Genomic DNA, 23,002 nt, shown 5'->3' on the forward strand with positions numbered 1-23,002 from the left:
AGTGAAAAAAGGGAACACTTTTCTAGCTAAATTCTGCCCATTCCAATAGAAACCATTGGCACTATTGTTGCTGTGGACGAAATGGTAACACTAAATGTGGTCTCAATTTATGAATTTTACCAATAACTTGGTTTTAAGCGATTACTAGCTGTATTGGTGGCATCTGTGGAGGGGTCAATCGCTGCTCAAAGTCGCTATGAGACTGAAAACTAACTGAAATTGAAGTTGTGTCCAGTTTCCATCAGCTTCTCGTGCTCTACTTCTATCAAAACTGTGGTCTGGTCGTATACCTGATCGTTCGGAATCTGCAACGAACCAGTCAGTATATCGTTATAGTTGCTAGTAGTCGTATATTTTACCATCTGTAATCCATTTTATGAATCAATTCTTCACTGAATGAACCAGAAACTAACTAAGTTCAGATTCTACAATTTGTTTCAATGCTTAATTATCAGTGATAAAAAAATCATTTAAAATCATATGATGGATGCCAGTTTAAACAACGTAAGTTCATATAGAAAACACTTCATTTATGCAAAATTAGCATTCTTCAACCGATTGTTCTGGAAGCTAACAAACGCACTACGAACTCCGGTGTACAGAAATAAAATGGTGTTCAATTACAAAGTAATAAGGCGAATTATATTGTTATTGGTAAACCATTGCCGACTGTTAAATGTCTGCATAAATACTTGAACTATTGTGTTTGAAACTAAAGTAAACAGATTGCTGTAGTGAATGAATGTTTTTGAAGTATAAAAAGGGGTATCGGAATTTCACTCTATTTAGGTTAGAGGCTTCCTTCCCATTCAATGATGGTCTTTGAACACTTTAACTTAAAGTGCCACATTTAATGTCCCGCCCAAATTTCGACTTCAAAATCGCGATTCAAGCTTTTTAAATGAATTGTAAAGAGATTTTCTAAACTTTTTATATGTTTCAGGTATACTTATAACATCAATTTGCACCATTTAAACTTTCAGTCAGACGTCTGTGGCTCTTGCAATTCCGGTAAGAGTAAACGTTTTATGATATCACTATATAAAACCTCACTATCGAAAAGCTACTGCTATTGGTATAATAAGGACTTTTGAGATAGTGACGTTATTAAGCGCAGATGCTGTCATCTGTACTCAGAATTTGAATGGTGATGCGATAGTGACGTCATAAAACGCTTAGTGTTAGAGAAATGGCCAGAAACACAGACGTCTGACTGAAATTTGGAATGGTACAAATCGATTCTATCAGTGTTCTTGATACACATGAACAAATTAAAAAACCTCTTTACAATCCCTTTATTTGACATTATTTGGCCAAATTTCTCTCTTGAGTTATGACATAGTTTTAGAATCTGCGGTGATCGGTAATTTTCTCGGTAGTTAAATGTCGACTTTTTTTATTTTTGGGTAACATAACGTAAATGTACTGTATATATACTTTGCTCAATCATGAATACAAAAGATATGTAAGGAAGTTTGATTTCGGTTTTAACGCTCGATAGAACGATAGAAAGATATAATTTGTATATAATTGTTCAGAAACATCCATAGAAACTTCTAATTTACGCTTGTTAAACATTTGGAACCTTTCCAACCATCAAAACATCTGCAAGCATAGGATGCTTTAAATTCATTTGCATTGCTCTTGTTATTTCCAATCTCCTTCATTTCTTCTTCTTTTAGTTTACAATGATCACCATCCCGAAGATTCTCTTGTGCCATCTGGAAGTAATCCTTTCGGATACAGCGACCATGTCCGTTACAGTTCACCTGAGTACAGTTCTGAAAGAACTTTTCCGTTTTAATGATGTATGGTCCAAGAACATGCTGTATGTAGTCGTTCATTTTGGCACATTCGTTTGGAATATGAAACATGGAACTGCTACCCCAGAAGACTACGCCGGCAGCTCCCATATCAGCTGGTTCTCGTATGGCAAGATCAAGGTCTGTCTGAAATTAATCAAAATTGTTAAGTGGTTTATAGACAACTTCATTAAGTCGTAATCTTATCAGGTGTTTTTGGAATCACAGAAACCACAAACGTCAAATCGTAATGGTGCAAATAGAAGCATTAAGTTGATATACACAAAGACCGGAAAACCAAGGTTAGACCCCTTTAAAAATCCTGATCGACAAATGCAAGAAGATTTCAGTCTTGAGAATCAAGACTATGATTACTCAGGTCCCAAGCCGTACAATTTATGTGATGTTCAGTCTTAACTGTTATAAAACTCTTACTAATAACAACTCGCGCACATCAGAGAGGCCAAATAGGACGTTTTGTTTGATATCTGTAAAACTAAAAGTGTTCAAACTCTAATCTTTTCAACACATGCAAATGAATACCAATGCAATCGTTCATAAAAAATTCGACTTCAAAATCAAGAATTTTTTGCACAAAATAGCTGATTTTTCTTCACTTAGATACGAGTAATTCCGAACAAACTGCAACTCTGGGGTTTTGAATGTGCCGACTGATTAGACTAATTATCACCAATCAGTGTTAATCAGCTTGAATTTTAACTCGGTTTCTGAAAGCTAATCACCAATTGGTGGAGCAAAATTTTAACGTAATTAAATTCAGTCTCCAATTGTCACCAGAAAATGAGGTAAGCATTACAGAGAATGATAAAGCTACTCATGTAGATTTTTTCCACTCCGAAAGTTGCAATATTTCTCTTATCAAAGGCATGAATCAAATCCAGATTCTAAGATGAGCCAACTATAGATCTGTAGTCAAGATGCACCTAAATCGAAACTGAATTTTCAGCGCAAATTGAAATGAAGAAATTTCAAAGCATTCTTAGATTATTGCTACTGCATTTTGTCGAGAGTAGGGGCGCCCCTAAAATGTGGACCAGTGGACTTGGTTCAACCAGTCCCTGTGATAGTTGAGCCACTCGTTGCTCCTATTGGTTTGCCCAACAGTCGAAAACACCCCATACTTAAGCCCCTGTAACTTATCACGTGTTATGAAATTCCTCACAATAATTGAGAAAAAGCTGAGTTAAGACTGTAAATAGCATACCTCATTGAAAAAATGTAAACCAGATTGAAATACGGCGTATGGTAAAATTGGTGCATCAAGTCCTGAGAACTTGGCTTGAACCCTGGCTGTTTCATTCAGGATACGACGAATATCATTATGTATTGAGTCCTGACTATTAGCTACTGGATTAAAATATATTCGTGGATATAGAGCATTACTGGCACTAAACAACCATCCTAGCCTGTAAAATATATACGTGGATATGGAGCATTACTGGCATCAAACAACCATCCTAGCCTGTAAAACATATACTTTGATATAAAGCATTACTGGCACTAAACAACCATCCTAGCCTGTAAAATATATTCATGGATATAGAGCATTACTAGCACTAAACAACCATCCTAGCCTGTAAAACATATACTTTGATACAGAGCATTACTGGCACTAAACAACAATCCTAACCTGTAAAATATATTCGTGGATATAGAGCATTACTAGCACTAAACAACCATCCTAACCTGTAAAATATATACTTGGATATAGAGCATTATTAGCGCTAAACAACCATCCTAGTCTGTAAAATATATTCATGGATATAGAGCATTACTAGCACTAAACAACCATCCTAGCCTGTAAAATATATACGTGGATATAGAGCATTACTAGCACTTAACAACCATCATAGCCTATAAAATATGTCATGCGAGACATATCATATATCAACGAAATATGCACCCAAAACCCAAATTTCTAAACCCTTGAAAATATATTGACAATCTGGATTAAGCAAACTCAATCACAAAGAAGGCATATTTTGACTGGGCGAGCTACAAGATTAAAGAACCTACTTATCATTGATTTGAGAGGTTATGCCAATTGGACAGGTTTTATCTAGACCGGTCGGTCTTCCCCAACATCTAGGATATCCATAGTAACCATAATATCCCTGGGGTCTGAGCTGTCTGACTTTCTCTATGGAACGTAACATAAAACTTCTGAAACAAAATAAAAATTCGTACAAGCAAGACATTTCCGTCAATCAAAAATTTCGTACAAAAAATGACAAAATCAGTATAGAAGTACAACACAACAAGTACCATCAGGTGTTTGCCAAGAAGTGTTACGTGTCCCTCTCGGATCGGGTTATTCACTTATTTGTTTGATGTGGTGTTTGAAAATCTAAAGCTCAGAGCTCATCATGTCTTGCTGCCAACACGTGCGTACATACATTTCGGAGAGCTTTCACTTTTGGATCTTTTGGGGAAATTAGATAAACTTTCCAATAATGGCCTGTAGGCGCATGGTATTCAATAAAACGACCTAATCACATATACTTTGAATTAAGTAAAGGTAGTTTGATACCAGCCCCTCTGACATTGGGGAATCATGTTTGACGTTGTCATCAAAAGGTACGATCTCGACCGAGCCACATCTCCAGATTTGGGATCAGATGCCTTTCACCTTGCACTCGTTTCAAACTGCTTCTCTGCTTCGCTATTGATTTGTGTTTTGTTTGTCCAGGATGGATGCTGTTGCTTCACCAAGTTGATAGACGCACTTTGGTATTTTCTAAGACTGCTAAAATTTGTGACCCATATTGGTCGCCATGATTCCATATCTATGATACCTGCTCCATGGAACATTGGGTTTGGTAAAAGTTTTAAGACGTTACTCTCTACCATTATCAAATGCTTTGCCAGATCACCTAACTGAAAGAGTCATTCAGATAATGAGTAAGCGTGCGATTTTGAGACTGCTGAAAACAGTGTAGTTTCATAATTGTGCGTTCTTAATGAATAATGTAAATTGTTGTTGGATTTCGAACCAATTTTGTTGCCAAATGATAAAATGTGATATCGTGGATATGCCAAAATAATCGAATCTAGTTTAAACTATTGGAAGCCAGAACAACCTCTGAGCATGTGTAGAATTTAAGAGCAATCGGATAATCATTGGTTATTAAACGATCTTATATAAGAAAAAAATAATGACTGTCTTCATAAGCAGTATCAGACCCATAGCCAGACGTGACTGTTCGGAGAGGCAAGTACTATACCCAGAGGAGCAATGGTGTATGGTGTTTAGTCGCAATAATGGAAATTGTAGGTGATCATAAATTTTATTTTTCATTATTTTTTCTGATCAGTGTCCATTTTTTATATTTCGACATAAGAAAAAAATAGTAAGAATATCGACATAATGGTGGATCAAGGGTTATGGTGTTGAAGACTCGTGCTACTCTTGAAAGAGTCGGGTACCTACCTGTGGTATACCACCATTTACATTAGGATTTCCTAAATGAGGAAATAATCCAAGATTATAAAATATAGCATCTTCATCACCGATAAAGGCATCTTTCGCATTATGTGTTATGCCAGAACCAGTAAAGTTGAAGGGGGTCCTGCTTTCACACACAAACGACGGCACATTCCAGAATACTGAAAATGGTTTAGTTGGTTCCAATTTAGGCGGTATACAAGATCTTTTTTTCTGTGAAGCATTTTGCGTCGTAAGTTCTCGCTCCTCGGTATGATTGGGTTGAACTCTATTTTTCAAATTCGTTAAATTCCATCTATTTTGTATATAAAGTCTGTTCTTGTTGATAAAGCGAAGGTTCACAAGTCTTGGAGTTAAAACCCCGATTGTCTCAAGTTTCAAAGCATTTGAATCGTTCAGGTACAAGTTAGTAGATTCGCTGCCACTAAGCGGTAAGTGTCCAAGTAATCCAATAAACATCAACAAGAGACGTAGATTCATTTTGGAGTTCTCTAGTTCATTAGACGTATTAACAATACTGTACATTATCATTAATTATCAGTATATTAAGATAAATGAGATAAAACTGTAGATATGCCTCTTATCTGCTAATTTCGGATGCATTTAATCGGGCCTGTAATATACTACATTTATGATTTTTTGCAAAGAATGTTGAAATTGAGCCAGATCGGCCGTCCAAATGAACTACTAAAACTGAGAACCAGATTGAAATATAACGATATCATTAATTTAGACTCTGAAATACTGATTGTGAGGCAGTCCTAATTTTGTCTGCCATTATTTTTCATCAGAGCCGCATTATTATTATTTTTTGTAGTCTAGATAGATAAGAATTATTTCCCATGTACCATACTCTCTAGTGGAGAGGCAAGAAAGGTCAGTCACATTATTTCGCTTTTCCAGACTTATCAATCATAATGTTTGTAAATGACATTTAGGTCATGTAAACCGAGACAACGAAAATGGCTGACTTCAGTGAACTCGTGTTGAAAAATGTAAATGAAAAGGGTGAAATCGACACGCAAGACCTTGCCAAGCTTGAAAATATTGATCACCAGAAGCTGGTCGGTGCTGTCAAGAGTTTACAATCTCTTGGAAACGTATGTATCATGATTTTTCCATACGAAATTGATATTTCATTGATCAATATGTCTTTATTTACAAATTCAGTTTTCAGTGTGAGTGTTCATGAATGATGAAATTTTGAGAAATAACTAGACTTTTTGCCTTTTTGATTTAGTTTTACTATTTTGGTCAATATTTTCCAATTTGATTTAATTCATTTGATCTAATTATGTTAGAATTTTAACGAATTTACGAAATAGTTTATTAATTTTTCTTTTCACAGATCATTAAAGTAGACCAGAAACAATCAAAAAGATTGAAATTAACAGAGGAAGGTATATCGGTGGCTGAAAAAGGTAGTCATGAAGCATGTGTTTATAATAGTATACCAGCTGAAGGTATTCGTCAGGCAGATATCATGGTATGTATGTTGAGTTTTAGTTCTAAAGGGAATGAAAAGAGGTTTTCCGGTCTGTAACTGTGCATTGAGAACACCTATTGCTTCCATTGGCAATCAGAATGGTGCCATTGAACCTGGTAGTGTTTCTGATACACATGCATATCCTAAAAATCCCTTTCCAATTTCTTAAATTCAATTTTTGAAAATTGATTTTCTATCTTGCTTATTTCATGTATATTATGTATGTCTTTAAAAGAAAAAATAAATTAATGTTCCTAACTGAAGCAGAAACAATTTATAATAGATGTTTAGGTCTGGATGTTTACATGTTTATGTATGCTTAGGACTAATATAACATCTCTCTTGATTAAAACATTATTTTATTAGAAAAACAGGATAAACACATTTCCAGAAACAAGCAAATGAATACTTAATGAACTTGCTTCGTAATCTTTTGATCTGATAATATATTTTATCAATTATTTTGTTTTAGAAAACTGTACCAAATGCTAAAGTGGGATTTAGTAAGGCCATGTCTGCTGGCTGGATTCAAGTTGATAAAAAGGCTGAAGGTGGTCCTAAAGTATTTAAAAAGGTCAGTAATGGTGTGAATTTTTAAACCAGATAAGCATAGATAAGCATAGAATGGAAGACAGAGTATCAAAAAAAAAAAGAAAGTATCGTAGTGCTAGAACATGAAACGAGATGGTACCTAATAATAACTATTTGATCATCATTTCTCATTCTTATGGCCTCATTGGCCAGTTTTGGTGGATATTATTTATATATGAATACTACTGGATTTAAAAAGAAAGTGTCTGTGTCTATTTTTGTAGGTGGACTCTATAGAAGATAAGGTAGAGAAATGTATGAAGGAAATACAGAGTTTAAAATTAGATAATATTACTGACGCACAAATAGCTGAATTTAAAAAGAGAAAATTAATTAGTGAGGAGTGAGTTTCATTTTGGATCTTTCTTTAATAATATTTGTATGCTCATCATGCTGAAGAAAACTGATCAATGAAGATGGACATTTATGACAAATTAGGGACATTTGAAAAATTGTTTGTTATCAGCTTTTGTATCTTGCCCTGTTTTCAATCCTGTCTTCAATCAGGATGAGAACTTATTGAACAGGAGTTTAAATGAATGTTGTATTTTTCAGGAAAGTAACAAGTTATATTGTTAGTAAAGGTGATGATTTTACATTAAATGTCTCGAAACCAGAAGTTGATCTGACAGCAGAAATGATAGCAAGGTTTGTTGTGTCCATATTCTTATGTGACTGATTTATATTCATTTTATAGGCATATTATATTGACTTTTTCATATTCCTAATGCCTAAAGTCCCTTGATTATTTGTGGCTGAGAATTTGCAGAGTGCACATGCTTATGAGTGATATGGTTTATAGTAATAATTTGGTGTTGTTTAACACCCCTCAACTTTCTCTTCAACTCTTCCACTCATGCATATTGTTAATGTATATAAAACTGTACATGTATGATGTACATTTATAAAATTAGGGGTGATTTTTGTTACCTGCAAAATTTGTTTCCTTTAATTTCTAAAACATGTGACGATCTGTATAACGCAGTATAATAGCTGTGTTTAATGATTTTATTATATTTCTGTATTTTCAGTGGTTCATGGAAAACAAAAACATTCAAACCATATAATTTCGAAGCTCTGGGCGTTCCTCCACAAAGTGGTTATCTACACCCTTTACTGAAAGTTAGAACACAATTCAGACAGATATTTTTAGAGATGGGTTTCACTGAAATGCCAACCAACAATTTCATTGAAAGTAGTTTCTGGAACTTCGATGCTCTGTTCCAACCACAGAAACATCCTGCAAGAGATGCTCATGACACCTTCTTTGTATCAGGTAAAGCAAACTTTTAGAACAAAAACAAAGATATACATATAAATGATTTCTATCAGCCTGAATTTAACCATCAATTTTGTCTGCCACAATTGTTAAGTATACTAGTATCAGGTAAAGAAATGAGATAAAGCAAGTTTTAATAGTTTTTTGTGGCACAATTCTGTAGTAGTTGCTTTTGTTTATAGTACAATATACTAAGTACATACTTTATATTATGTATAGTAACTTGTCTCCTTAGCTTGACAATTCTATGATTTGAATTTTAACAAATTTTCATTTGTAGAGGCTATATAATTCAAAACAAACTGTTTTCATTTTAGATCCTAAATCAGCATCAGGTTTTCCTATGGAATATTTAGAACGAGTAAAGAAAGTACATTCTGAAGGGGGTTATGGTTCTCAAGGGTAAGTTTAATGGAGGCTTCTACCCTCTTTGTAGTACATTCTGACCTATATAGAGAATGGGAAGGGCCAACATGGTAAAGCAGTGTAGCCATGAAGAAGGAAGAAGTTAGTGAAAAAAGTCATGAAAAATTATGTTTGATAATTTTAAGATTCATTAACAAACTTTCTTTCTTTGAACTCTACATGACCTACACTTTCCTTAATAATAAGCACAGTAAACTGGATGTAAAACTCTTTCCACATTATAGTTATATGTCTAACAAGAATTAGTAGTGAAATTTGTTCTGTTATTCTTTTAGTTATAAATGTGAATGGAATATAGAGGAGGCAGAGAAAAATATATTAAGAACACATACAACAGCTGTTAGTGCTAGAATGTTATATAAATTAGCACAACAGGTTAGTTTCCTTCATGCCTCTGATTTTTTCTATATCAAAACATCTCTCTTTGAGAAGATATTGTTGGCACCCATATGAGTCCGTCTGTCTGTCCTGTTTCCTTGATAACGCTCTAGAAATTCAATTATTGTCTTGGGTGCTTTGATAGCTTTGCACGTTATTGAAATATTGAAAAACGAGTAGGCTGATTCTGCTATAGTACTGGTAAAATTTTCCTCATTGCAAACTGCATGTCTTCATCAGTTATGTGCTGAAAGGTAGGATGGGGAAATGCTTATCCAAAAAAATTAAAAGGTTAGATAAAAGTGCTATTTTCGAAGATGATTTAAATTTCTATATTTTTCTTTTTCAGAAACCTTTCAAGCCTGCTAAATATTTTGCTATAGATAGAGTATTCAGAAATGAAACATTAGATTCAACACATTTAGCAGAGTTTCATCAAATAGAAGGTCTTGTTGCTGATAGAAATTTAACTCTGGGAGATTTAATGGGAACAATAAATGAATTCTTTCAAAAACTAGGCAAGTACAAATTTGTTTTATTTCCTCTGGGAACAATGAGAATGTCTCAATACCCCATGACCCATGCTTTAAGTTCTTTCTATTTAAAGCATTCTGTTACTGTTTACACTTGTTTGATTTCAGGTATGACCAAGTTACGTTTTAAACCAGCTTATAATCCTTATACAGAACCTAGTATGGAAATATTCTCCTATCATGAAGGTAAGAAAGGCATGAATGTATTCACTTCTATTCAAATTTGTAGTCTACAAAAAACAAGCTAAGATATTTATTTCATTTTTAAACTAGTTGTTTATAGGGATTGTGAAGAGTTTTTCTCAACTTTTATGTGTTCTGCGGCCATTTATAGATTTTATTCTAATAGAATAACTAAAGTGGGTTGAAATTCTATGAAATTTATGCATTATTTGTCTCTGGGCATAAACCTGAAATATATTTTTGGAATATTCTTAATTTTTATTATGATAGGTCTACAGAAATGGGTAGAGATAGGTAACTCTGGTGTATTTAGACCAGAAATGTTATTACCAATGGGATTACCTGAAGATGTATCAGTCATAGCCTGGGGTCTCTCCACTGAAAGGTATTTCATAGTCTTCAGTTCCCTTCATTTGATCTCACTCATTGTAGCAGCTCATAGGGACTTCAATGGAAAAAATTTCTACTCATTTGAAAGAGACATCTCTTGAGAAAAGAAAGAGATTGGGATAGAAAGGTTCCCTTCATTGCACACAGCATCGTTTTTATTAGCCCAAATAGAGCAGAAAATTTTTTTTATTTTCATAATGTCTTGTTTTTAGGGGCTGACATCGAAAAAAATCTAGTTTGTCTAGCTGTGCTTGCTTTGCTCTGTTAACAGTTGGAAATAAAAGTTCTTGCAAAATTTCACTTGTTGCACACTGTATGGCGTTGACTGTCTTCATTGGCCTAATCAGATACAGAAAAGTAGGTTGTGAAACTCCATTACAATTAATTTCTCTGAAGAAAATCATCAAAGAGGGCCAAGTTTGATATTTGTTTTATTTATTTATTTCAGACCTACTATGATAAAATATAAATATAACAATATAAGAGATTTAGTGGGACCTAAAGTTGATCTTCAAATGGTTTATGATAATCCTATATGTAGACTTGATAAACATTAATTTATAAATAAACTATGTCATTCTTTTCTTCTTCTTTTATTACCTGTGTTCTAAATCAATATATACTGTCAAAGTTGTATGTGGCCTACCTGAGTTCTAATCAATGTACTGTCCAAGTTGTGTGTGGCCTATTCAAGTTCTAATCAATATACTGTCAATGTTGTATGTTGCCTACCTGAGTTCTAATCAATATACTGTCAAAGTTGTATGTGGCCTACCTGAGTTCTAATCAATATACTGTCAAAGTTGTATGTGATCTACCCGAGTTCTAATCAATATACTGTCAAAGTTGTATGTGGCCTACCCAAGTTCTGATCAATATACTGTCAAAGTTGTATGTATGGCCACTTGACCCTGGGCCTTCAGGTTAGCGAGTAAGCCTGTAAATCACTGAGCCACCACAGTTTTCACAGGAGGCGAGAGATGTTTAGCTGAATGCTGAAAAACACAGAGAGTGACATAGGGTGTTCTGGAATGAGCATGTCCTTGTAACATCTTTGTTGTATCGTAAGGACGGCCAAGCGTAGCATAAGCAGGACAGGAAGAATCGAATATAAACAAATAAACTTTAATCATCAAATTCAGACATCAATGCATCATGGCGGTTACATACATGTGTGTACTACTTTCTTGTATTCATACGCATCATAGAAAAACATAGTCCATAAAGGAAAAGTAACTCCAATTAAGTATACGAGTGAGATTAATAAGCAATATAACAATCTTTTACAGTTTATTACCTACAAGTGAAAAGTAAACCCAGCAGAACATAGCAAACAATAATGTTATTTCACTCACATAACTTCTGTAAGTCTCAGTAGCAGCGCCAGCATTCCGAGACTGGGAGTACAAGATTGTTGTGGTAAAACTTTAAACAATATTTATTGGATAATGGAGACTTTCCGGAAAATAGCGTCCGACCGATCGAGACTAAATCGGTTGAACTCGTTTTGTGATGCATGATTTCATCATCACAGTCGACATTTCCCATTTATGATATAGGTGATAATATTTAGTATACATTAATAGTTATTGTCAACAAAGAACAGTAGGAAATTGAGCAATTAACCGTGTACGAGTATCTTTATTAGTAGAACCAGCTGACACAGAAGATCTAGTAGTATATTGCAGATAAAACTGTTTCGATAATCAACTTCATCTTTTCAATATGGTAGGCACCTTGTTATTCAATGCTTGTATCAGGCAAAATAATGCGAAATTACTGTCGAATTTATGGATTTCAACCAACGGAAGATTGAGTTCTTCATTGGCCGAGACTAAGAATATTTTGTCTAATGAACTGAATGGTATTCGAGAGGCAGGGACATGGAAAGCCGAAAGAGTCATAACTTCAAAACAGAAGTCTGAAATTCGTGTAAAAGGAAATCAGCAACCAATAATGAACTTTTGTGCAAACAACTATCTCGGCTTATCAGCTAATGAAGAGGTTATAGAAGCAGGAAAGAAGGCATTAGATTCCCATGGTGCTGGGTTAAGTTCTGTGCGTTTTATTTGTGGCACTCAAGACATTCACAAAGACCTTGAAGCCAAAATTGCAAAATTTCATGAAAAAGATGATGCCATTTTATATGCAAGTTGTTTTGATGCAAATGCTGGGCTATTCGAAGTTTTGCTGACCCCAGAAGATGCTGTTATTTCTGATGAATTAAACCATGCTTCCATTATTGATGGTATTCGACTGTGTAAAGCAGAAAGATTGAGATACAAGCATCGGGACATGGCCGATTTAGAGAATCTGTTGATAAAAACTAAAGGAAGTCGACAGCGTTTGATAGTGACAGATGGTGTATTTAGTATGGATGGTAATGTTGCTCCATTAAAAGAAATATGTGATTTGGCTGACAAACACAAGGCCTTAGTATTTATTGATGAATGTCATGCTACAGGTTTTTTTGGTAAAACTGGTCGTGGCACTGAAGAACATTGTGGACTGACTGGACGGGTGGACATCATCAACTCAACACTTGGTAAAGCTTTAGGTGGTGCTGCTGGTGGTTATACTGCCGGTCCAAAAGAGTTAATAGATCTGTTGCGACAAAGATCCAGGCCATATCTTTTCTCTAATACCCTCCCTCCTCCTGTCGTAGCGTGTGCCAGTAAAGCTTTTGATTTGGTGATGAAAAATGTAGATTTACCACAGAAAGTTCTCAAAAATACTCAACAGTTCCGCAAGAGAATGACTGAAGCAGGTTTCACTATTGGAGGTGATAATGAACACCCTATTTGTCCTGTCATGTTAGGTGATGCAAGATTAGCTTCCACGTTTGCTGATAAAATGTTGGAGAAAGGAATTTATGTTATTGGTTTTAGTTTTCCAGTTGTTCCTAAAGGAAAGGCCAGAATCAGAGTTCAAATTTCTGCTTCACATAGTTCAAAAGAAATTGATCATGCAGTAGATTCTTTTATTGAAATTGGCAAAGAACTTGGTGTGGTAAATTAATTTGAAAAAGTTATTATGTATGATCTTATACCGGTATTGATAGAGAATCATCATTCTTCACTGAACATTTTTGCAGTGAAAATTCTTTTTTTTACAAAATGAACCTTAACTTATGAAGCCTATTTTGACAAATAAGAACAATTTTGATGATGCCAGTAATATTTTTATACATTTAAGATTTAAGAACATAAGTTATATGGATATACTACTTCTAGTTTTATTACATACTACGTTTTGAAACACATACAGGTAACTTTATGGCCTCTATTGATTTCCCTATATGTCTTGTGTTGTTTGGTTGTTAATCGTTTTACTTGATAACGTTACCTGTATGTGTTTCAAAACCTAGTATGTAATAAAACTAGAAATAGTATATCCATATAACTTGTGTTCTTAATGATTCTTAATGCTTCTATATATCCTACATAGATTATATCAAATTTAATACAAAGCTTTTAATACTTCTAATTCATATGTATGTGATGGTCATTTTCATCAGTTTTACATCATGAAAAGTATTTTTAATTGTTATGTTATAGACCTTCAGGCATGAAAATTTTTCATGATGTCACTATTGCACAGCTGCTTAGTGCTTATATATTATTAGCATCTTTCTCAATAGTAGAACTTTAATTCTAAATATTTTTTTTCAGCATAATATTTATAATATACATTGTCGTTCTATATCTTTATACCTGGTTTGTTATGAAAATTATTCTATATCAGAATCTCATATTGTTAGTTGTTTATTTTCAACATTTTTATATGTTTCTAACTCTTGTTTTTTCTGACTTCTATTATTTTGACTGGTTTTTGAGAAATTTGTTGTTTCATTTTCTATTACAAGACTAATCTGAGCATAACCTATATACACCTATGTACTAATTCAACTACATGCCATTGTTATATGTAAATGGAGAAAATTATATATATATTTTATACATCAGCATTTTCTTCCTTTTTTAACTTCTAGACCATCGTAAAATGTTCATTTCGAAGCAAACTTTAGAGAAGAGCTGTGGTACAATCTGTAGCATGACTGCATCTGTGAACTAATGCTTTTAACAAGTTAAGCTTGTTTGGCTCCAGTTAAAAACTGGATTGAGTCATTATGTGTTTACAGAGTTGGTATTTGGGTATGTTGTGAACATCAGTAACTTTACTGACAATAGCTAGGAAATTAATCACAAGAGTTAATATAAAATAACTTTTATTGCACTCTTTCATTATTCCAGAATTTAGGTTTCTTTTTAAAACTGGACGTAATTTCTTTAGCTGATCTTCCCAGTTCTTTTCTTTCATCCATATGATATTTCTGTGCCTTTTCTTGAAATTCTTGTTTTTCATTCTGCATGATAAAAAAAAGAGGAATGAATTAGTGTATTAAATTATTCATTTCATAGCGTTAAAAGTTATTTATTTAAAGCAAAGCTTTTTGTTTAGATATTTATAACTCATTCAGGAGAACTAGATAAATACAATAAATCTGCTTCTCTCATTTTGGCTGATTTGTTGGGTCAGGCATGAATTGATCTGGTTGTATCTCATGCTGTTGATCTATAAAGTAGAGGTGGGTATCGTGCGTGAAGCAGACCATGCTTACTTTCCATACGAGTCCCTGCTATATAACTTTTACTCCAGATTTTATCATTCTTTACACAAGATTTTGATTAACGGAATTATCTTGCCTCACCAAGAATGTGGCCATCCATTGAATTCTAATTTTTTAAGTCCTGACAATAATATCCAAATTATGATGCACTAGACTCTGTTAGATTAGCCAGAAATCTTACCTTTTTCAGTTTAAAAGTCATCTCCATGTTGCCTACTGATTTACTAACAGATGAACTATCTTTACCACTCTCTAGTTCTAGTCTTTCTGCTAAACTTCTCCTACAATAAAACAAACATATAACTGTATGGAATTTAGAGGTATCCTTCTTTCAAGCCAACAACTAATAAAGAAAATAATATCTGTATTCTGAGTTTTTCAAGCTACTAATTCACTTAGGTGGCACTTGATAGGTCAGTTGATAATTACCCTTCAATTCTCTGCCATTTTGTTCTGGGAGTGGTGGCTCAGTAAGATGCTCACTCGCTCGCTAACCTGAAGGTCCAGGTTTCAACCCCGGCATAGGTCGAGACAACAACTTCAGATTTTTCAACCCGGTTTCCCCCTGTCAGTGATGCAGGTAAGAGGGGCTGACATGGAAAAAGCGTCTAGTCGTTCGAATTGGACAATAAACCGAGGCCCTGTGTGCTACAGGCTGTGCATGTTAAAGATCCCTCGAAGGTTGGAAAACAGCAGGCTTATGCCGCTGTCCTGGCAAAATTTCCCTCATTGCACCCGTCTTCATTAGCCCACATGATGCAGAAAAGTAGGACGTAAAACTCCATTTCATTTTCCATTTTCCATTTTGTTCTGTCTCTATTCCCTTTTTTCAGTGCACAGGGAATGCATTTTGAACTCTGTTCCACCTGTTTCATTGAACCTACTTTGGATTCCATGATTCTCCAGCAAGCAGAACTTAAGCGTAACCTAATATTTAATCTTCACTGAACTTACTTCATTTCTCTTCTCTTTCTCTTCTCTTCTTTAGATAATTTCACTTTAAATCCTTGAGATTCATCTTTCAATTCATAAAATTTAGGTTTAGAGATAATTTCTTCTACTTCTTCAACATTTTTCTTGTCTCTTTCCTCTTGTTTTAATAATCTATATTGTTTCTTCATCTCAATACGAGTTGTACGATCATCATCTGAACTACTACTACTGTCATCTTCACTAGGTCTACCTTCTACTTCCTATAATACAAGTTATAAAACAGGTTACAAGACAGATTACAACTCAGGTTACAATACAGGCTACAATACAGGTTACAATAATACAGGTTACAAGATAGGTAACAATACAGGTTATAATACAGGTTACACTAATACAGGTTACAATACAGATTACAATACAGGTTGTAATACAGATTACAATACAGGTTGTAATACAGGTTACAATAATACAAGTTACAAGACAAGTTACAATACAGGTTACAAGACAAGTTAAAATACACGTTATAATACAGGTTATAAAATATGTTACAATACAGGTTATACAGCAAAATAGAATGGTTCAGGGAGACCCTTCAGTAGCATCAATTTGTATTTGAGAAAGGGAAGTCTGATCTTCAAATTTGTTCACCAAAGCTTCATTTCTTCTCTCAGTATGACAGATTAATATTTTTAAAAAAATAGCTTTAAATGTTAATACATTTTTGATACTGCCAAATATTTGCGGAATTGAATATTTAGCATAAAATATCATTGGTGTCTGAATATAAATAAATACACGAGCTATGATTTATTAATGAATTATATCCACTTGACCCAGTTCACCCAGCTAGAACTTACCTCTACTTCATTAAACTGTTCTGATATCTGTTTTTGATCAGCTATTTTTTTCTGTCGTGATTTGTCTAATTTAGTTATTAGAGGATTCACCAGACGATATTCGTGAGCACTTTTATCAATTTGAAAATCTGGATTATTAAACATAGCTGAGAATCTGTCATCTTTTAATAGATTAGGTACAGCCTGAAAAACATGATAAATCAGAAACTTAAAAACTCATCTTTACTAGCAGATCTAAAGAAATTTTGTTTGGTTCCATTGGCAGAGACCATCAAAAATTATGTTTGCCTCTACTAAACATATATTTTAAAATATGATATTGATGAAAGTGGTTTATGAGATGCAGTTAAAAAAAACACTTGTAATTATGATTCTACTATTTTCAACAAATCTAAAATTTTGAGTAAAGACATCTTGTTGCAGTAAAAATCTGCAATACACTCAACATGCAGTGTACTGCAACAAAACTGATCTTTGATTAGAATTCAGTCTATGCAGATAACTATCACCAACATCTTCTGAGTATCCTACCTTTCCTTTCCTATCTTTAATCTTCTCAGTATCCTCAGATAAAAATTTCTCAGCTAAATCTCGATTAACTTGTGGTAATTTCTACAATTAAAAATTATACTAACTAGTTTTCTTAAACAAGGGCTTATTTTTGTAAATTTATTTAAACATATTCAAAGATATATTGCACAGCCTTTTTTTAATCAATCAAGGTTAAATATTTCTTCTATTGCTTTTGAAAAATTGAAGATAGTTGTCCATAGTAAGATATGCCCACTTTGCTGAATATTCTTGACCCTACCTATGAACACACATTTAAGTAATACTGCATCCTCAAATCATCTTCTATGAATGCAAGCACCAAATAGCTATTATATGTAACTGGTTTTAAATTAACAGTAAAATGTGATATCACTACTTACCTTAATTTGTACTCGACTTTTTCTTTCACTTTCAATCTTATCTTTTATTTTATTCTTCTTATATTCTTCATAGGCAAATGGTTGATTTAATGCTTTAGCCTGAAAACAAAATTTCACTCAAAATAATATTGACACAACTAGACAATCTTTCAAACCTTATATCTTGGTGCTCTTCAATGTGAAGATAGGAGAGAGAACAATACTTCACCAGAAATCACAAATGATATGCACCATAACAGATTAATGTCCCAAAGTGTAATTTTCAAGCCAAATAAAACCAATTTGATGGTACCTTGATGGTGGTCTTATAACCTAACCAAGAATAGGGAGAATGACTTGAATTATTGTGTCTTGGGGTTTCCACTCTTTGATAACACGACTACTTGAGATTATAAAGTTGGTTCCGTTTGATGCAGAAATGTACAATATCCTGCTAATTTTAACATTATTTAAAACATTAATGACTCTTTTAAAGCCATAACTTATTACCATAACCAATTTCAGATCTATCAGGGATGACTAATCACACAACATTTTTACCTGATGACACACTGCATGTGATAATAAAAAATATCAAAAAATTACCTTTTGATAAAATCGTAGATCCATAAAAAATCCATGCATGTATGCTTTAACTAAGTTAGAACCAATTAAATGAGTTAATCCCATTTCATCTAATTCTTGTCTGGATACAAATTTATAATCATCATAAACTATAAGTAAATATTAAATAATTTTTTTATTACAAAAATATTGTATACATGTTGAATAGCTTTGCAGGGTACAAATTGATTGAAGAGATATTCGTTTAAATTTTACCTACAGGTGAAAGAAACTCAGCAAAATTATTGCTATAAGTTGCTGTCCTATGTCCAATCACAATATTGTCATGTTTTGGGTACTTATATGTTCAAAGTTTTGTGGGTGAATATCTATCATAAATCTTTACTACTCACTACCTACCTACTAGACTTTCACTTTCTTCTAGTTCTTCAGTTAAATTATCTAGAAATGAACACCATCTAGGAGCTGGACCTAATGCCTATACAAAAACAGAAAAAGGCTGTAGACTAATTTTGTAGCTTTACTTACCAAATTTCTTAAAAGATTTTGTTATTTTGATCTGAAACTTCTAACTGATTCAGGTAGCAATACAAGACAATATCAAGGAATCTACAATGATGTTTTAATGACTATTACTCATACTTACCGGAAGGAAATAAGTTAATACTTTTGGTGCCTCATTAGCCATAAAAAATAATCCTGTATCATTATATAGACATAGATCATTTAAACCTGAACCAGGTTCTATAGCTGTATATGGTTTACCCTGTAAAATATAGACATAGATCATTTAAACCTGAACCAGGTTCTATAGCTGTATATGGTTTACCCTGTAAAATAATTAATTTAATTTAATTTTTAATGAATAAAAAGAAATGTTTTTAGTGAGATCCTCAAATTTTGTCTCGAAACAAGATCTACCGTCTATTAGAAGTCTGAATTTTAAATGATCTTACCGTATTTCTTTCCCATATTTTTAATATTTTGGTATCCATTGAAAACACTAAATCTAACTGATGATTAAATTCAATATTTTTAATAGGTAATTCATATTGGTGATCTTTAACTAATAATGGTTTAGGTGAGCGCAAATCATAGAGTAATATCTGAAATGGGAAAATGATAAAAACTCAATAAAAATAGTCAAAAACAACAATGGACACACACCACGTATATGCCATTTTTTTATTTCATAGTCAATTAGAATTCGGGGCATGTTCCAACATTCACATGCAAATATGAACAATCATAATACAGATGAAGACATAAGAAATTCAAGGTCTAATACCTTGACATAAATAGGCACTTTGTATTGTACCACATAAGTTTGTAAATGCAGCTGTTTCATGTAAACAACAAAATGCACTCACAACTACTAATTGAGAGCTCTGATTGGATGTTTTCTGTTTGTACAATCCAATTAAATTGCTGCATTTACAATACCAAAAAAGTTTCTCATGATGTCAAGGTATTAGACAAAGTTCTTAATACCTTGACATTGTGAAAATGATGGAAAGTTGTCCTAACAAATTTTGGACGTAAACTATTAGAAGGGTTTCACAATCACATAATTCTACGCAAAAAAAACAAATCCCAATATGTATATCCCAATACTCTATGTGCTCTCAGGGTCTTATTTACTTTGTGGTTCCACGCCAATTAATCTAAAAATACCTACATGACCAGTTTGTGTACCAACGGCCATTGTTAATGCATCACGAAACTTTATGGCTGTAACTTCTGGAGATGCCCCAAATCTGAAAATTATGATTAACACTTTAACAGAGTTCAGTAGTCTTCAACCAAGCAGTCAGATAACATGAGCACCCAGGAAAGCAGCTATAGCCTAATCTTTCTCTATTCCCAACTGTCGTTTTATCATGAAAATAGCTCACACAGCCTTGATTTATTGTCTAATTTGAACATTTAGCTCTCTCTTATTATATCATTCAAAACATTTTCTGTATACAAATATCCATACAGGTCAAATTTCTCCTTTAACATACAGCACATATATGAAAATCAATACTAAGTATTAATCAAAGTATTACTCTGTGTTTGGAGAGGTTTTATATATATCTAAAACACCAGTCTTTATTCTTGTTCTTGGATCCCAACATTCTACTGTACCCTAAAAAAATGAGAATAACTTCCCTTGAATTGAAACTCTTTTTTTAAAAAGAAATAACACAGATAATATAGCCAAAAATTCAAATTAAAGAGCCTGAGACTTCCTTTTCATAAAGTTAAGTTTTTTCAATCTTTGTTTTTCTTGAGGTTGCAACCTTTAAATGTCATTGAAGTACCAGTTTTCATTCAAAATATAAACATTTTAAATAAAGCACTGAAACATGTTACTATTTACCTGTTTTGATCCACAAGCAAATAAATAATGTGCTGGATTAAACTGACAACAAGACATTTCTCTACAAAAAAATGATCATTGAATTAGAAAAGTTCTAACTACATTGAATGGGCTATAGTAGAATATCTTTAATCAATACTAGATATTTTGTGTTTTATAAGAATTACATCATTTCAATAAGGTAATATTCCAATCAATCGAATAAGGTATGACTTGTTACTACTTACTCTGCACCTGTTTTTAATGGAGCTAGAAAACGACCTTGTTCTAGATTTAATCTGTATATTTCATCACTGAAAGATAATATATAAACCTTAAACAATATATTCTGACTTATTGCTCCTTTATAAGAGGGATAAGCTTGGATCCACTATTTCTTGTATCCCTGTCACTCTACAGAAAGAAAAGAAAGAGACAACTATATTTTACAAGGATAACAACTTTTCTAAGATCCTTTCTACCAGCGGGTCCTTGTCCAAACCTCTTGGCATTGATCTTTCTCGAATTATCTGTAACCATTTACAGCTGGGACGATTGGAATTATGAGTGAAGGTCATCGGACTAAGCCAAAGTCAAAGATACTACAGCTGTGAGCAGAAAGTGCCTACTCTTTCATGAGACATTTGATTGACATATTGAATGATCATGCATGACTTGCACAGATCAGAGTTTTAAGCTTGACACTATCATTAATCTCTTACCTGACACCAACCATATATAAATCACAAGTAGGATAGTGGAAATCTAAATCACGACCAAATTTAGGTATTCTAGTTCTATAATATCTACCACCTTGAGCATGTATTTCTATATACCTATCATCATGTAGAAACACCATCTACAAATAAAATAATAAACATAGAAATGACATTTTCCTTTCATCCATTATAGGTTATCAACAGTATATAATCAAAATATTGTGCGAAATTGATTATTTAAGTCCCTGATACACATGAAAAGTTTAGAAAACCTCTTTACGATCCATATATTTATGAAAATGGCATCATCTTTAATATAAGTCAACTCAAATACTTTTGATAAATCAAGAACTTATCACAACAGCCTGAATTCAAATTCTGCATAAAACACAAGCATAACATTATATTCACTCCGACAGTAATAAAGAGAGGCTACAAACCTTTGAGTAATCATCTGATAGTATAATAAACTGAGTAACATTAGCATCTAACCCTCGTTCAAACTTTATAGATAACTGATGTACATCATAGCATCTGACTCTAGGTTTATATGTGCCTACAAACAAAACAAAATTAGATTAGAATACGTGTTTGAGGCATGATATTAATTAAATTTACTCTCATTTATTCTGATAGATCGTCTGAGAGGATTCTTCCAAAAAAACTTTAGAAAAATTGGATTGATTAGGTGTATTTTTGCACATATATTTTTTTTAATTTGTCAAAAATAAAGAGGTGGTAGAAGTGGGGGTGCACATGACACTGACAGAGCACAGCATTCACAAATAACTTACCCACTGTACAAATATAATTTCCATCTTTGGTAACCTTGACTCTATGTGAAACTGTTGGCATGTCAAAATCTTGAATCAGTTCAATTTTACGCTGGAATTCTAAAAAAGATAAAGAATAATCTTGCATTTATTTTTTTTTATCATATCAATGATTTATAACTAACTTTCATAGTAGCCTATGACACAGCAGTCTTCCCAAATGTTTGTAATACATGTTTGTGGAAATGTCTTACCTATATTGTCTTTCTTTAATTTTCTCATTTTTCGTTCTGACAGCCACTGAAAATCATCAAAAGATAGGAATACAACTACAAGATATTGTTTGGCCAGAAAACAAAATGAATGAATGGAGTTTTAAAACACTTTTCTCCAACTGATTGGGCTTTTTGTTAGCGTTAGAGCCATTAATGTCAAAGGGGAGTTTGTTTGGAATAGCATGGCTATATACAAGTGAAGAAAATCGTTGCTTCTGTGACAACGTCAATCATAAAGCATTTTAGCTTTGTGGTATCAACAATTAGAATGGAAATGCCATTCTCGATCGCTCTGCTGAATTGAAATAAAAAACGTTTTAAAGTATTAAAACATCTTAATATATTTTCTTCGAACATTTTACACAGGTACTTTACCTCGGGAAGTGACTTTCCAGCACTAAGATTGTAGATTTTAACGTCATTTGGATTGGAAACCTGCAT

General features: G+C 33.2%; 4 protein-coding genes across 4 annotated transcripts; 2 read left to right on the forward strand and 2 right to left on the reverse strand.

Annotated features, from left to right (window-relative positions):
• Positions 1–1,574: 1,574 nt before the first annotated feature.
• Positions 1,575–5,460, reverse strand: LOTGIDRAFT_83086 (hypothetical protein; the record flags this gene model as incomplete). Its single annotated transcript, XM_009047736.1, has 5 exons — positions 1,575–1,949; positions 3,028–3,229; positions 3,840–3,986; positions 4,453–4,700; positions 5,254–5,460. Coding segments are annotated over 5 exons (1,179 nt in total), but the record flags the coding sequence as incomplete, so codon positions are not given.
• Positions 5,461–6,230: 770 nt separating this feature from the next.
• On the forward strand, positions 6,231–11,117 carry LOTGIDRAFT_207611 (hypothetical protein; the record flags this gene model as incomplete). Its single annotated transcript, XM_009047737.1, has 12 exons — positions 6,231–6,368; positions 6,617–6,754; positions 7,227–7,328; positions 7,570–7,688; positions 7,901–7,993; positions 8,377–8,621; positions 8,942–9,026; positions 9,326–9,425; positions 9,778–9,946; positions 10,070–10,147; positions 10,415–10,529; positions 10,983–11,117. 12 exons carry the CDS (start codon positions 6,231–6,233, stop codon positions 11,089–11,091), a joined length of 1,491 nt encoding a protein of 496 aa, XP_009045985.1. The 3' UTR covers positions 11,092–11,117.
• Positions 11,118–11,770: 653 nt separating this feature from the next.
• LOTGIDRAFT_207612 (hypothetical protein) lies at positions 11,771–13,552 on the forward strand (the record flags this gene model as incomplete). Its single annotated transcript, XM_009047738.1, has 1 exon — positions 11,771–13,552. Exon 1 carries the CDS (start codon positions 12,260–12,262, stop codon positions 13,550–13,552), a length of 1,293 nt encoding a protein of 430 aa, XP_009045986.1. The 5' UTR covers positions 11,771–12,259.
• Positions 13,553–14,762: 1,210 nt separating this feature from the next.
• Positions 14,763–23,002, reverse strand: LOTGIDRAFT_137600 (hypothetical protein; the record flags this gene model as incomplete). The annotated part of the gene is made up of 19 exons (XM_009047739.1): positions 14,763–14,900; positions 15,346–15,445; positions 16,119–16,357; positions 16,961–17,137; positions 17,486–17,566; positions 17,887–17,985; positions 18,472–18,599; positions 18,850–18,928; positions 19,097–19,216; positions 19,407–19,556; positions 20,129–20,207; positions 20,502–20,581; positions 20,816–20,876; positions 21,043–21,108; positions 21,517–21,653; positions 21,954–22,069; positions 22,308–22,406; positions 22,541–22,586; positions 22,937–23,002. The coding sequence occupies 19 exons, from the start codon at positions 23,000–23,002 to the stop codon at positions 14,763–14,765; spliced, it is 2,061 nt and encodes a 686-aa protein (XP_009045987.1).

This window comes from Lottia gigantea, assembly GCF_000327385.1.
Source record: "Lottia gigantea unplaced genomic scaffold LOTGIsca_116, whole genome shotgun sequence".
NCBI lineage: Eukaryota > Metazoa > Mollusca > Gastropoda > Lottiidae > Lottia > Lottia gigantea.